The 13,977-nt window shown below is 47.4% G+C and overlaps 1 protein-coding gene across 3 annotated transcripts in view; it reads right to left on the bottom strand.

Moving 5' to 3' along the window:
• MATN2 (matrilin 2) overlaps positions 1–12,255 on the bottom strand; it is a 139,524-nt gene extending 127,269 nt beyond the window's left edge. For all 3 annotated transcript variants that reach the window (XM_065895091.1, XM_065895092.1, XM_065895093.1), the window contains exon 1: positions 12,114–12,255. In XM_065895091.1, coding sequence (XP_065751163.1) covers positions 12,114–12,255 — 142 coding nt within the window. The remainder of the gene's footprint in view (positions 1–12,113) is intronic.
• Positions 12,256–13,977: the final 1,722 nt, after the last annotated feature.

Genomic DNA, 13,977 nt, shown 5'->3' with positions numbered 1-13,977 from the left:
AATTCAAGTTTGATTGGAAGAGGGGCGTCAAGGAGCCTGCTACCTTCAGCGGTTGGGACAATCACACACAGGACAGCCACAAGACGTTGGCACCAGTGCATACGGGTGAATGGTACCGTGGGAGGAGGGGATGCTTCCCAAAGATATAAGGATCCTTCATCTTTTAGCACAGCGCCTGGAACATGGGGACTCTCTTAACATATTTATTCAATGAATTGATGGAGTAGACTGGAAGAAGGCCCAGTGTCAGGCCTGGGGAATTAAGAGCTGGAGATGGAAAGCAGCCTCTCACAGGCTTGGCCAGACCTGAGCCCCTTGGACAGGATTCCTCTGCAGTTTACTTCATGGTCCAACTTGACTTTAAAAGCCTCAGGGGCTCATCCTCCCAGGGTTTCTCATGGCCAAATGCCCCTCACTGCACCTACTCCATCGTGCCTTTCCAAAGGCCCCTCTGGCTCTGAGCCCAAGCGGTCAGATGTTTACGTTCCTCCTGTTTCTCCCCCAGCCCCTTCCCCTGCACCAGCTCTTTGTACCTCTGGCCGTCCAGCTTCCTCTTTGATGTTCTCACTCACTGACTGCCTGCGGGCTTACGATAACTTCTCCCTCCTCCTCCTTTCTCAGCCCCACCATCCTGTGAGCCGCCAAAATACACACACTGCCCTCCTTTCTCCTTTCATCTTTCCCTATAAATCAGCCTCCTCTGGATATACTGAAAGGAAGCTTGTCTGAGCTAGTGGTTTTAATTCCTGGCTTTTGAAAGATCTTACCCGGACTTGGTTTCACATCCTGGCTAGACTGCACTGGTTTCCCATCTGCAGCCCGAGGATATTGGCTGCCCAACCCCCTGGGCTTGTCCAATCTGCTTTAGAGACTCAGAAATGTGGTAAATTAATAAGTAGCACACCACTGAAGTCTTTGAACGTGCTTCCCTGGAGTACGTCAGTAACAGTTATACCACCCTGAAAGGGAAGATAAAGGGAACAGAAAGGAAAAAGAGGCTACTTAGGAACATGTCAGAGAAGACATACTGTCCTCCACAAACTGGGAAAGCAGGAAGCAAAGCAGCTTGTTACGGGCTGAACTGTGTCCCCAAAATTCCTAAGTTGAAGTCTACTACCTCAGAACGTGACTGTATTTGGAGATAAGGTCTTTAAAGAGGTGATAAAGATTAAAAGAGATCATTAGGGTGGGCTCTAATCCAATATGACTGGCGTCCTTATGAGAAGAGGAAATGTGGACGCAGACAGATACAGAGGGAAGCCCATGTGAGGACACAGGATGCGGGTGGCCATCTGCAAGCCCAGATGAGAGGCCTCACTGTAACTGAGCAGGACCCTATGGGGCCTTCCTGGGACACACCCCTCCCCATATCCTCTGCTCTAGCTCCTCTCTGAAGTACCCAGATAATAGTATCTCATGCATATTTCCTGAGCTTTTCAGATACTAAAAATCACCACCCAAACAGAAAAACTTAACTACTTGATAATCATCAGCAAGTAGCCCCCAGACCTTCTGGCACCTAAGGATTGATAATGTTAACCACCCTGCTACCTCACCATCAACAAATAAGGGAAGTGTGGATGAGCTGATCGCATGCTCTGGGATGCCTCTCCTCACCTGGCCCTTAAAAATGCTTTGCTGAAACCCTTCAGGGAGTTCAGGGATTTTTCTGGGCATGAGCTACCCGTTCTCCTTGCTCGGCTCTGCAATAAACCTTCCTCTGCTCCAGACTACGACGTTTTGGTGTTTGGCCTCACTGTGTCTCTAGGACACACACTTGCGTTCGGCAACATCATCAAGAATCCAGTCAGCTGGCACCTTGACCTGGGACTTCTGGCCTCCAGAATCATGGGAAAATAAATTTCTGTTGTTTAAGCCACCCAGTCTGTGCCACTTTGTTATGGCAGCCCTAATAAACTAATATATAACTCAAGTCTCCATAATATTTCCTCTCAAGAATACATGAAATGTTTATGGATTGATTATTCAGGCAACATTTGAACTAGCTCTCCTTGTATCAATATTTTCAGTATCTAATAGTCATTAAATATTTAGACATGAATTTTTAAAGATGATTATTCTTTATAATCATTTCAAAAGAATATAAAATATCTTTTAATATTTTCAGTGGGGACTTGGAGAAAGATACAGAAAACATTTCATCAAATTTGCAAATGATTCAAACTTGCTAAGTTAAGGAGGAAAAATAAATGAGTTGAGAATGATGAACCTAAATGAAGAAGATAAAATTTAATACAAAGAATTTTAAGTATTCCACCTAAGTTTAAAAAAAATAGTTTGGCATTATCAGGGGTCCCCAACCCCTGGTACCAGTCCACGGCCTGTTAGGAACTGGGCCACACAGCAGGAGGTGAGCAGCCAGTGGGCGAGTGAGCGAAGCTTCATCTGCCACTCCCCATTGCTCCCCATCGCTCCCCATCACTCACATTACCGCCTGAACCATCACCCACCCGCGTCAGTGGAAAAATTGTCTTCCACGAAACTGGTCCCCGGTGCCAATAAGGTTGGGGACCGCTGTGCTATATGATACTAAGCCACCTGTAATAAAAGTTTAGTGACTTTTGTTGACTGCAAGCTCTACGTAAATTAACCAAAAAAGCCAAGGCAATATACCTGTAATCATTCTTTCACTCATTCGGTTAACATTGCCAGAAGTGAAACCCAGGTATTCAACAAATTATATGTTGCCATCACTAAAAATTTCGCAGTTTCTCCCTTGTTTAAAAAATGTTATTTCAAAGGCTCCTAAGGCAGATTTTTCTTGGAAAGCAAATATTTAACTTTTTTTTTTTTTAATAGAGGAGAAAGTCCTTATCTTTGAGTTCATTTCCTAATTCTGCAAGCACCTCCCCAGAATCCTGGAATGTGATAGTTTGCAGATGAGAGGTTTATTTAACCCCCTGCACACAAGGCCTTCAATATCCCTGAAGCCTGAGGAGCCAGCTCATTTCTGGGGCTGATCCAGGGGCTACAAAGTTTCATATGGAAGAAAAATCTGTCTCCTTAAAAGCACAGGTATTGGGACTTCCCTCGTGGCTCAGTGGTTAAGAATCTGCCTGCCAATGCAGGGGACACGGGTTCGAGCCCTGGTCCGGGAAGATCCCACATGCCACAGAGCAACCAAGCCTGTATGTCACAACTACTGAGCCTGCGCTCTAGAGCCCATGAGTCACAACTACTGAAGCTCACGTGCCTAGAGCCTGTGCTCCACAACAGGAGAAGCCACAGCAATGAGAAGCCTGCACACCACAACGAAGAGGAGCCCCCACTCGCTGCAACTAGAAAAAGCCTGCGCGCAGCAACGAAGACCCAAAACAGCCAAAAATAAATAAATAAATTTATTTATTTAAAAAAAAGCACAGGTATTTGGGTCCGCAGCTCCTCTTTAAGGTCTTAACAAGTCTAAACTCTGCCATAACACAGCCTTCAGAGAGCCCTTCATCTTCACTTTTTTTTTCAAACTAAACATCCTCAGGTCTTTCAACTCTTTTCCGCATGCCCTGGCTTTAGAGACTTTTCCTCTTTGCCCATTTGTTGGTTCATTTTCTCCTTCTCTAGGAATTTACTGAGTGTCTGTCGTGTACCTGGCATGTTACTAGCATCGCCAATGCAACACAGACATCAACGCCAGCGATCAATCACTACAAAGGCTGACAAGCGCTGGGCTGGGACAGATGGGCATGCTGCGGGGATGTGATGTGGGGTACCCCAACCTAGAAGATTAGGGCTGCTTCCACACATAGACCCGAAAGATGAGTCCAATTCGGTTGGATGAAACAGAGGAGGTAGGATTGCCAAAAAGGGTTTGAGCAGAGGAAATGTCACGTTGGCTTCTCCAACCCCGCCTCTGCTGCTCAGTGGTTGCACGACCTCGTGCAAAACATTTAACCTCTCTAAGCCTCAGTTTCTTCATCTGTAAAATGGGGATAATAATACCATGAAGGGAAGGGTGAACTGCCTAGCACAGTGCCTGGCACATAGTAGATGTTTCCCCAAAACGGGCAGCCATCGTTACCATTGTTATCATTATTTTCATCAGGTGGGGAGACCTGGGACACAATTGGCTCCAGAGGGGTAAGGCTGTATGCCTCGCCCCCCAAGAACAGCAGCCATCAAAGAGGAGAAAAGAACGGTGGCTATGTCACCCACCAAGGGGACGTCCTCCACCCCATCCCCCCACATATACACACTGCAGGTGCCAAACACATGAGCAAGCTGAGGATCAAACATCCTGGAACTGAAGGAGGGAGTGAATGGAGAGGAAGCGATAATGGAAAGTTATGGAAAAGGAAGGGGATAAAGAGTTTACTAGAGAAGAGAAGGTGAGAGAGAGAATCTGTAAAAGAAGAATCAAGTTATACATTCATTGGGTAGGAAAACTTTTAACTCTGTGGCTTGTTAGAAGTCAGATACTAATGGTTTTTGGAGTTTTCCCAGTATTAATCACAAGACTGGAATGAAGAATTCACTTCATACAGTTTCTAAAAATTGAATGATAACAGAGACGTTAGTTTATACCTAAAACACAGAGCACACGCAGGGAGGGATGAGATGAGATGTACTTTCTGCATCTGGGCTGAGCAGCAGCCATGACAGTCCCTCCATCAGGTCCATAATTCCGTCCCAACCGTATTACACAGGATGCATAGAGGGGGACTGATAAATGGGGGGGGCGGGTGATTTTACTTCAAAGGGTTTATTTTATTTATTTATTTTTTTGCGGTACGCGGGCCTCTCACTGCTGCGGCCCCTCCCGTTGCGGAGCACAGGCTCCGGACGCGCCGGCTCAGCGGCCACGGCTCACGGGCCCAGCCGCTCCGCGGCATGTGGGATCCTCCCGGACCGGGGCACGAATCCGTGTCCCCTGAATTGGCAGGCGGACCCTCAACCACTGTGCTACCAGGGAAGCCCCAAAGGGTTTATTTTTTTAAAAGCCTTTGCTACAGGACTTCCCTAGTGGCACAGTGGTTAAGAATCTGCCTGTCACTGCAGGGAACACGGGTTCGATCCCTGGCCTGGGAAGATCCCACATGACGCAGAGCAACTACACCCGTGCGCTACAACTACTGAAGTCCGAGCGCCGTGCTCCGCAAGAAGAGAAGCCACCGCAATGAGAAGCCCCCGCACCACAACGAAGAGTAGCCCCAGCTCGTCACAACTAGAAAAAGCCCGTGTGCAGCAACGAAGACACAACGCAGCCAAAAATAAATAAATATAAAAAGCCTTTGCTATAGTTAAAACAATTCGATAAGCTCTACGCATCAACCTTCATTTTTACAATCAGTTCTAATGATAAAGACACACGCCAGCCACTGGATTCTTTAGATATGTGTTAATCACTGTGCTGTAAGAGGCTTGAGTCCCCCCGCTTTGCTAACTCCCCTTAGGTAGAAAAATGTTAGCAGCTTATTTTTAAAGCCCCAGAAAGGGTTGATTGACCTGGCTTACAGTTTGCTTATACTCTCCAGCTGCAATTTTCTAAGCAAATCTTTTTCATCCTGCATCTGGCTCGTGCCCCACAGCACCTCTTCCTAAGACCTTTTCCTCCTGCCCATCCCCACCCCACCTCCCAGATTTCTCTTCTGCGAAGGTTCTCAAACTGAGGTCCCCAGAAATGCAATTTCTCAGGCCCCAACCCAGACTTACTGAATCAAACACTCCAGGCATGGGAACCAGTGGTCTGAGTGCAGCGAGCCCTTCAGGAGCTTCTGACACACAGTGAAGTTTGGGAACCACTGTTTAGTTTCCTGATCCTTACCCCCCCACCCCACCCCCCGCCGCCGCCTCCTGCCTGATTGTGTTGCCCCACTCTCTCTGTCTCAAAGCTTCTCCCTCTCACCTGCAGAGAGGGAAAGAAAGCCAAAGATTGCATGGGGGGCGGGGGGGGGGGGAGGGTTCACTACAGGAACCAGAGAAGGGACAACTGGAAGGCGGGAATCGGTGATGTCACCACGCCCCAGACGAGACCTGAAGGATCCCTGACTTCAGCCACCTCAGAGGAAAAGCGGCTTGCCCGGGTCACTTGCTAAGAGGCTGAAACCATGCACAAGAGGATGAAATCAGCCACCTGTACGCCTCCTCCTCTCAGGGGTCCAACACACGCGCGGAGCTTTCGCCGTGGGCGGGGCCAAAGCAGGGGCTCGAGGTCGGCGACCCCGATGTTTCCCTTAGGAGCAGCTGCAGCTCCAAATACTGATGGGTATTTCCTGTTCTTCTTAAAACTCCCGGTCGGGGAGCCAGCTCGAGTGTGAGGTGCCTTTTTCTTTGCTCAAACACACATCTCCTGAGTCACGCATCCTCTCCTGGGGCGAGGGGCGGGGGCAGGGGCGGGAGGTCACCTTTTCATTCTAGGTTTTCAGAAGCCTTAACAAGTTTGCCAGATCGCTTTACTTCTCTTTGCCTTGGCTTCCTCGTCTGAAAATGAGATAAACCAATAACCACCATGCAGTGGGTTTTTTTTACAGATCAAGTGAGCTAGCTTGTCCCTGCTCACAACAGGGGCTCAGTACCTCCAGAGGTGTCATGAGACATGAAAAACAGTCCCTTTCTTCAAGGGTGTACAATCCGGTACTAAAAACAAGGCAAGTACAAAAATAACCAGAATAGGAATCCTCGGGTATGTGCCGTTATTACCCTTCAGAATAAGGCAAAGAGGGTTGACACCTTGGTAGAGGACCTGCAGTGCATGTGGCCCATCCCGGAATGGGAGGGTCCTGCCTGGCTGGCAGCGGGAGAAGGTGGCATTTGGCCTGGCCCTGGCTGATAACAAGCCTTGGCCAAGGAAAGATACTCCAGGTAGAAGGAAGAGGGTGAACAAAGCCCTGGAAAGCTCAAGGAAGGAGACAAAAGTTGTATCCGTGACAAAGTGGCTTCAGGGCATGTAAGACCGGTGGCCTCAATGGGTCTGTCCTTCCAGAAACCAGAAGCTCAGATGGCTTCTGGCATCTGCTTTTCCTCCTTCACTGAGGGTGCCAACAAATGTCAATTAGGAGGATTGTTTCAGGATGTGGAAATTCATTTACTGTCAGCCAATGCTTGAAAATGTTAATAATTATCAACCTAGGCGAAAACCTCCATTGGCAATACAGAGCAGGACATTCTTACGCTTATGCCAGCCAACTCCTTCAGCCACATTGCTAATTTAGGCGGTTTCAGCTCCTCATACAAAACACATTTTTGCATTTTTACCCATGTTTTGATGTCAGGTTTAACTAGAGATGTATGCAGAACTGAAAATAAATGCCTCCTAATGTACTGTGGTTTCCAAGGAACAGAATTTGGGGCTGTATAAAGTGAGTTCTTAGATTAGCTTTATTAGCTTTATTTTTAAGTAGTAAATTAACTGCTATGAAGAAATTTCACTAAATCCTGTGACCTCCGCCCTCGCACACCTCTGGAATTTTTCCTAGCAGAGTGTGTGCGGGGAGGGAGTGTCAGCTCCCACCATCCCCTGAACACACTATGGGGTCATCCTCCTTTCAAATTTAATTTTTTTAATATTAAAATAAAAAACATGAATTCTTCGTGAGTGCTATTGATCCAAAAGGGGAATCTATTATAGGGAGAGGAAGTAGAAATAAAATGAGATAGGCTGGTAAATTTAGAAAAGAAAGCACATGTCAACAAGACTTGGTAAAAGACAGATGAAACAGGGGAGCCAGTGGGCTGAAGTGTGTGCTCTCATTCCAGGAGTGAGGGGAGTCACCAATACCGTGGGAGTTTGGGCAAGGAGGGTGAAGGTTTCCAAAAAGGCTGATATGCCCCCACTGGTTGCCCTGGCGACAGGTCCACCCCCATATGACTGTGATATAGTAAAGAGAAAAATGTGCAGAAGCAAAGCAGGCAGCAGTTAAGGATGGCAAGCAACAGGGCTTCCAGTTAGCACCACCTTGAGGGGAACTTAGGGAAGAGTCTGGGAGGGGACGGGTGCCAATGATGCAGGATGGGTGCAGAGGGAAGAACCTGAAGGCTTCCATGAGCTTAGGCTCTGCGTACAGCACACCCTGCGGCTCCGACTCCACCAGCCGGCATAGTTGCCTTGAAGGGACTTTGAGTTGGAGAATGTGCTCACTGGTTTTCCTGGTGGCCTGGGACTGCAGGCTCTCCCTGCCCTTTGCCCCAGCCCTGGAAGGCTTAGGCAGTCCAGATGGCACAGTAGGGGGTAGAAAAGGAGTCAGCAGTGATCGCCACTGTTGTCAGCTGAGAGTCCTCCAGGGGCTCCCACCCCTCCAGCATGAAGCCCAGACTTTTCGTCAGAGCCCCTGAGGTCGTAAGTGAGCTGGTTCCCAACTCCTCTGGGCTTGTCCCCAGCTCAGACCACCTGCCTGACAGACAGGGTGGCCCCGATGGCTTCACCAGGTCCCGCCTCTCTGCTCCATCCTCACCCCTCTCCTGCCAGCTCCTCCCCCAGCTCCACGTGGCCTCAACTTTCCCTAGGAATGCTTCCCGAAACCAGCCATTTACGAAGTGTGGTTTGGGGACCCCCTTCACAGGGTCCATGAGATCAAAACTATTTTTGTAACAGTACTAATGTTTGCGTTTTATACTCTCTCTCATGTGTGATCATCGTTCGAAATGTTTATTGATGTGGTTTTAGATCCCACATTGCAGTTAACCTTTAAGGAACTACCATTTGTCAAGTTTTGGTGTCCTATCGGAGAATATCCATAATCACATGAAAAGGCTATTAAAAAAGTCTTCTTTTTCTGACTACATGTCTGTGTGAGGCCATAGTTTCTTCATGTAACCCAACCAAAACAATATTTCATGACAGACTGAATGGATGAGAAATGAGAATCCAGCTGTCTTTAATTAAGCCAGACACTGAACAGATTTGCAAAAATGTAAAATCCTGCCATTCTTCTCACAATTTTTTTATTTAGAAAATATTATTATACAAATATTTTTACTTACATTATGGTTAGGTTATGGGTTTATTATTGTTATTTTTAAATTAATTAATTAATAGGGTTTTTTTTGTTTTTTTGTGTTTTTTTTTTTTTTGCGGTACACGAGCCTCTCACTGTCGTGGCCTCTCCCGTTGCAGAGCACATGCTCTGGACCCGCAGGCTCAGCGGCCATGGCTCAACGGGGCCCAGCCGCTCCGCAGCATGTGGGATCTTCCCAGACCGGGGCACGAACCCGTGACCCCTGCATCGGCAGGCGGACTCTCAACCACTGCACCACCAGGGAAGCCCCTAATTAATAGTTTTTAAAGTTCTCCATTTCAATCTCTGATCCAGTAAACCTCAGTAGACTTAACCCACAAAAATAAAAGCTCTTTGGTATCCTCAATAATTTTTGAGTGTACAAGGGTCCTGAGACCATCTTCTTTAGTATATGTGCTGCCGAAGCGAGCACAGACCATCTTCTTATACTGAGCCTACAGCAGGCAGAGTGGAGCTGTCACTTAGCTATGCCTCTACCATTGCACACCAACTCCACCAAATTAATGACCTTTTTACATGTCTGTCTCCCCCACTGCACAAGTGCTTCCTGATGGCGGTTGTTCTTTAACCCCCTCATGTCTGGCACAAAGCAGAAAGTCCAGATGAATGAATGAAGTAGAAGGGAAGCCCATGTGGACACACATCACAGGCTACCGCCCGAGCAACGTGCAAACATTCATAGGAGGGCAGGCAAATATCTGCATTATTTTTTTTTAACTGGATCAAGTTGTTACTGGGCCTCTGACTTGAATTTAGACATAAATATAAATATTTTTTTAAAAATCAGAAAATTCAAACGAAAAATTAACCTAAGAAAGAATTCTGCTTCTACTCTGTTAAACTTTCAGAGACACCCCATGCAAGCAAGTAACTGGGGAAATACACCATGCAGTGGATATCACAAATACAGCCAAAATGATTTGCCACAAAAAAAGTGACCACAGCAAGGACCACAACAAGCATAGCTTCTCCATCTCTGTTCGCTGTCAAAGGTAGACCAAAAGCAGATGGCACTAGAGGATCCAGGCCAGAGTTGCGGTGTTTGCCTTTGGTTTCACGATTCTCACTCACTCACCATGTTCCCAAGTCCAGCAGCCCTCCAGCATGTCAGGGAGCGGCTACGCCATCCCCTGGTGGGCAGCGATGTGCCATATCCCATCCTCCTCTTTGTCCCTGACACATTCTCCTACAAAATGAGAAAATGGGAGGGGGAGGATACTGGACGTGGGATGGATGCCCTTAGCAAAACAGGATCTTTTACCTCCGAAGACAAGGGATTTCTACTTCAGAGCATGAGCTCAGGGTGAAGGAGAGGGCAGTGAATGCTGACAACTAGAGGACGCCCGGTGGCGGGGGGAGGGGGTATGAGAGTGTGTGTGTTTGTGTGCATGTGTGTGTACAAGTATGTGTCAGAGGTAGGGAGAGAAGAGAGAGAGAGAGAGGCAGCGGGTGGGGACGGCATGGGGGCAGAGATATTTGACACCAAGAGGAGTATGCTTTTCTGGCTAAGAGTGTAGAGGCTCATTCCGAAAGCATCCCCATCAGAAACCCAACTGTGTAATCGCTGCTGCTGATCTAGGAATCAGGCGTTTCCAGCTCTCTCTCTCTCTCCCACACACACGCCTACACATCTCTACCACCTCTGTCTTTCTAGATAGAGAGATAGATGATAGATAGATAGATATGTTTACCATATGATGGTATATGTTTATCATCTTGAAATTTGTTTTTAAAAAAACCCTTTAGGGCTTCCCTGGTGGCACAGTGGTTGAGAGTCCGCCTGCCGATGCAGGGGACACGGGTTTGTGCCCCGGTCCAGGAGGATCCCACATGCCGCGGAGCGGCTGGGCCCGTGAGCCATGACCGCTGAGCCTGCGCGTCCAGAGCCTGTGCTCCGCAACGGGAGAGGCCACAACAGTGAGAGGCCCGCGTACCACAAAAAAAAAAAAAAAAAAAAAAAACCCTTTAATCAGCATACTAAATATCCCCCAGTCCTTTCCACATTTGCAGAAGTCCTATGTTTATGTCACTATGGAAACAGATTCTCAAGAGACTAAAGACATGGAGGGCCCAGCATCATGGAGTCATTGTTTAGGTTAACACCGTAAAGATTCTGACCTCTCAAAACAGAGCTTTTGGTTCCTCTGGTCTCTAACTGTCATTTCGGATGCTGAAGCGACCAGGCACTGGGCAGTTTTCTCAGTGGCCTTCACAGGGGGTGAGATTTTAGGGGGTACAAATATAAAACACAGTTTTGGAGAACAACTTCATGGAATGATGGTTGTGGTAAAGCTTTCATTCACTGCATAACTATAATTTACATATATTAATTACCTTGCTTTCTCCTCACAAAAGTATTCCAAGATCAGCATTAACATTCCCATTTTATGGATGAGGAGACTGAACCTCGGAGAGGTCATGTTGCCCAAGTGTACACACTTGGTCAGTACCAGAGCCAGGTCTATGAACTCAGGTCTATGCCAAAACCCACCATACTTCCACTGGCCAGCCTTCCTGCTAACCCCCCACATCCTAGGCTTTCCAGAGCCCATGTTTAGAACCAGGCCCATACATCTATATTCTGTGTGTTTTCAGGACCTTTCCTTCCTCTTGGAGAAAGAAAAGAATTCACCTGAAGAAAACACGTTCACTGGGTGAGCCTAACAGATTCTCTAACATTTTCCATTTCTAATATCTTGATTCCACCTCTCTTTTGTGCCGGCTCGCACCTTCCCCAAACCCGCCTGCTCTACTTCTCATTCTGCCAGACAGGGAAGCATTATTAACACAGATTAGCCAGACAAATCCAATAAAAAATTCTCATAACACCCTTGTCCAGGTAAGTCCAACCAGGACTTTTTCAGATAAAAACTCAGTGCCGTTGCTTATTGGAGACAAGTCATGAGCTTCGGATTCACTGAAAAGCTTTGCAATAGAAGAGGTTTAATTTCATTTGAAAACCCGTGTACGAACACATTCTCAACTCAGGACGCACTCATTGCCAATGAGATGCCCTCTCCCCCAGCACGCCCGACACGGGACCCAGGGCTGGGAGAGCTGCCCCGACGGACACCCATCCCCTGGTCTGGAGGTCCACCCTCGACCACCTCTTCCTACTTCTGTAGGTGGAGCCCTGTCACTCACCCAGGAGGGCCGTCTGAGGGTGGGTCCGAGCATGTCTCCCTCTGGAGATGGACCTGGAAGGAGGCCACTCCCTGGCCTCAGCGGGTAGGAGGAGGATCTGTCCGAGGATCAGCAGAAAGCAGCCCACCAGCATCTTTTCCATCTTCAAGAAGAGAAAGAGGGAAAAGGCTGTGACAAACACAATGGGAGAAGAGGGCGGGGCGAGGTTTCTGGGTCTCCCTGAATGCTAGGTGCTGCAGACTCACCGCCCGCCTTTCCCCAGATCAGACAGGCCACTTGTACTGAAAATTCCATTTGTGTGTATGACCCTCAGACCCACTGGTAGGTTCTTGGATACTCTGAGCAGGGCATACATAGTTGAATTTTTTGTCACTATAAGACTGAATGGAAAACTTGGGGGGAAAAATCTCTACCCTGAAGTTTCTTTTCAATCAAGTTCATTATCAATTATTCATAGTCACATTCTATATCTTGGATTTGAAAAAGGAAAAACTACATCTGAGGATTCCAAGTAACAATATTTTCTTAGTCTAATAATAGTGGATGGTACAAATTAATATATATGTTTCCCAAGGAATACATATACAGTTGCATAAGATAGCATGACTTAGCCTCCTAGCCTCCCTGCCTTCCACACACATCTATTAAGAGGGAACGCGGTGCAGTGTTTTTAAGGGCTTGGACCCTGGCACCAGACCGCCTGGCTTTGAAGTGTCCTGGCTCTGACACTTGCTAACTGTGTGCGACCTTGGGCAATCTGCTTAACCTCCTCATGCCATGTGGGAATATGGTTAATTGGGTGACTTAATCCACGTAACGAAAGCATTCAGGGTAGTGTCTGGCACACATGGGGAGGCGAGGACAAGCAAACAAGCAGCCACGTTAGGGGACCAGAGAAGAATAGGATCAAACGCACTGTTGAGCACAAAGCTCTCGGATGCAGAAAGAATTTTGACTCTTGAGTTGAGTTTCAGATATCCACAGGGGTGAGGGAGTTTCAACCAGAGTAGCACACTCTTGACCAGTCTTTACCCGTTTTCTATACTGGTCCTGGAGAGTAGCTGGTGTGAAGGCTCTGGAGGAAAGATTCTGAGCAGGGAAGCGACATGGTCAGATCCAGGGTTTCCCAGGATGGCCAATCTCAGTGCTTCACATGGGATGAGAAAGGTACTTTCCACATGGTGAATGATATTGCCTATTCTGCCTAGCAAACCCTCATGGAGAAGGCAATATCCTGGGACTAGGTTTAAACGTATTTTTCTTCTCGTTTCTATCATTATAGTGGGTGTCATAGCAATTTATTACTTTATACAAATTAGTGAGGAGGAGGGAATATTTAAGGAGGAACAACATTTAAGGAAGATCATCTGCCTGTAAAGTCTTTACTAAATCCTCATCCTGTGCTTGGCAATTTCACCCAGTTGATTTCATTCAATCTTCAGACCTATCTTACATAAATCAGAATTATTATTTCTGCTTTTTATTTTATTTATTTTTTTGCAGTACGCGGGCCTCTCACTGTTGTGGCCTCTCCCGTTGCGGAGCACAGGCTCCGGACGCGCAGGCTCAGCGGCCATGGCTCACGGGCCCAGCCGCTCCGCAGCATGTGGGATCCTCCCGGACCGGGGCACGAACCCGTGTCCCCTGCATCGGCAGGCGGACTCTCAACCACTGCGCCACCAGGGAAGCCCTATTTCTGCTTTTTAGAGATGGGGAAACTGAGGCTCAGAGAAGTTTAGTAAGTTGACCTAGGTCACCCAGCTAAAGTAAGTAGCAAAGTAAGGATTCAAACCCAGGGTAAGAGGCTAATTTGCCAATTCACCAATGAGAGAAAACTTGATTAGCTGCAAGTCAAGTCCCCGTA

This window comes from Phocoena phocoena, chromosome 17, assembly GCF_963924675.1.
Source record: "Phocoena phocoena chromosome 17, mPhoPho1.1, whole genome shotgun sequence".
Lineage (NCBI taxonomy): Eukaryota > Metazoa > Chordata > Mammalia > Artiodactyla > Phocoenidae > Phocoena > Phocoena phocoena.
This window is presented reverse-complemented; position numbering and strand designations above follow the sequence as displayed.